We start from the raw sequence: 2657 nt of genomic DNA on the forward strand, positions 1-2657 counted from the left end.
ACAACTGAATTGCTCCAAAACCTCCCTCTTTTTCAGCCCAAATACGGATGATGGAACAAAGGAAAGGGTGAAAAACATGTTCGGTGCCCAAGTAATAAAGCCACATGAGTCCTATCTCGGTTTGCCATCACTTGTGGGTAGGTCAAAAAATAATACCTTCGCTCAGCTCAAGCAGAAAGTGGCAAACAAAGTTTCGGGTTGGAAAGAAAAATTACTCACACCTGCAGGAAAGGAGATATTGATTAAATCAGTAGCCCAAGCTGTGCCATCCTATACGATGAGTTGTTTCCTATTACCTAAGAAATTATGTAAGGAGCTTACGGGCATGATCAGGCAGTTTTGGTGGGGACAGGTGAAGAACGAAAAGAAACTTGCGTGGTTAAGTTGGGACAAAATGTGCTTGCCGAAGGAAAGAGGGGGATTAGGTTTCAGAGACCTAAAATGCTTCAACTTGGCTCTTTTGGCGAAACAGGGGTGGCGGCTTCAAACCAATCCTACCTCACTATTTAGTTGAGTATATAAGGCTAAATACTTCCCACAGTGCAGTTTTCTTGAGGCAAAGATGGGTCCGAATCCTTCATATGCGTGGCGAAGCTTAATGGCGGCATAGGGAGTTGTCCGGAGAGGCAAGAGGTGGCAGGTGGGAAACGGAAATAAAATCAGAGTGTGGCAAGACAAGTGGATTCCAAGGCCAAGTACGTATAGGTTGGTAACACCAGAGAAGTCAAACTCGGAGAATGCTCTGGTTTGTGAACTCATAAACAAAGCAACTCATGAGTGGAACATGGATAGGTTGCAGGAGTGGTTTTTACCCGAAGACAGAGAGGTTATAATGAGCATCCCGTTGAGTACAAATGAGGCCTGTGATAGACTAATTTGGGCTGAAAACAGAAGTGGCAAGTTCACGGTTAAAAGTGCCTATGCTCTGGCACTTGAGGAACAGAGTCATCTCAGCATGGTGGATTGCTCCAATGGCTCGGTTCGAAGGAAGTTATGGAAGACTATTTGGCAATTAAAGCTGCCTCAGAAACTGAAACACTTTGCATGGAAAGCGAGTTGTGACATTCTCGCCACAAAAAGGAGTTTGGCAATGAGGAAAATCGTACCGAACGGAGTATGTGATCTTTGTGGACAAGATGAGGAGACGGTGACACATTTACTCTGGTTTTGCAGTCACGCTATAGAGGTATAGACCGCAAGCAAAATGGTTTTACCATTTGAGATTGCTAAATACTGGAGCTTTTTGGTCGTGGTTGAACACCTAAAGCGGTGCAAAGAAACTTGGCCTAGTCTCCTAGAACGTGTCATCGTAATCTGCTGGGGCATTTGGAAGAACAGGAACGAGCTTCGGACCGGGGGGAAAGGGAAGACGGGCAGGACAATATTTAGGACGGCCATGAACTTGGTGGATGAGTTTTGCACGGCAAATGAACCAAAAGAAGAACCAGTGGCTGACGTTGCACCAACGGTTTCATGGCAACCTCCAAGCGATGGATGCTACAAAGTCAACACGGATGGGGTGGTCTTCTCAAACAGTAAACAAGCAGAGGCAGGTGTCATTATCAGGGATGGAGCTGGGGAAGTTGTTGCTGCCTTAAGCAAGAAATGGAATTATCCTTTGGGTGCTATAGAAGCGGAAGCGAAAGCAGTGGAAGCCGATATCATCTTTGCTCATGACGTGGGAATTCGAGATGCTGAAGTTGAGACCGACTCGTTGGAGATTTTTAATGCAATGCGAGGCCACTCAGCTCCGCCGTCATCGGTGGTGAACGTGGTAACCGGAATTCTGAACCAAGCCTCTTTATTCAGAAAGTGGAAGTTTACTCACATTAAAAGACAGGGAAATGTCCCTGCTCATGTCTTAGCCCAACATGCCAAGAATGTTGAGGATTATTTAGCCTGGGTGAAGGATTTAGCCCAACTATTCATTTTTTTATAAGATAATTGATTCAAATTTCAAAAATAATAATTATTTACAGGATTTATCTCATACATTTTACTACATCCCCTTATTATAATTAAACCAATGAGATTTGACATCTAATTAAATTTTGTTTTAAAAATATCAAAATTAATTGATCATAATCAAATGGATTCTCACATAATTAACAAGTAGGCATCTTAATTGTTAAAACTTGATATGGCTTGATCTTTTAATTTGGTGGTCCAATTTTGCAATCAATAGGTCATTTGATCATTATGAGCTTTGGTGTATCTTGGAATTATGCTCTTGCTCAGCTAAAAATTCAAAATGATGTTTTGATCATTTCATGGTTAAAATCACGTGTTTTTCTCTTTATGACCACTTATATTTACACTCTCCATTAGAATTATGTGACATCATTTATATAAATAAATAAATAAATAAAGTAGAATAATTAGTTATATATACAAACACAATATAATCCATTGTGACTATCATAATTATCAAATTTCATACTATGGAAGAAATAAAACAGGTAATGAAGTTTATATTTTGTAGAACTTACCCATGCATCAAGTTTGTTATAGTTTCCATTCAATAACAATTACAGATATATTTTTGTTTCTCTCTTAATAATAACAATGGGACTTGTTAAGAAACACGTACAATTTATAATTGGCCGTTTTGAACGTATTATGTGGATCTGATGATATAATGAGATCTCTTGTCGTTA

At 40.1% G+C, this 2657-nt stretch overlaps 1 protein-coding gene across 1 annotated transcript; it reads left to right on the plus strand.

Moving 5' to 3' along the window:
* Positions 1-1396: 1396 nt before the first annotated feature.
* On the plus strand, positions 1397-1939 carry LOC126704973 (uncharacterized). Its single transcript, XM_050403949.1, has one exon. The coding sequence runs from the start codon at positions 1397-1399 to the stop codon at positions 1937-1939; it is 543 nt and encodes a 180-aa protein (XP_050259906.1).
* The last annotated feature ends 718 nt before the right edge of the window (positions 1940-2657 follow it).

Source organism: Quercus robur, chromosome 11 (assembly GCF_932294415.1).
Source record: "Quercus robur chromosome 11, dhQueRobu3.1, whole genome shotgun sequence".
NCBI classification, from domain to species: Eukaryota; Viridiplantae; Streptophyta; class Magnoliopsida; order Fagales; family Fagaceae; genus Quercus; species Quercus robur.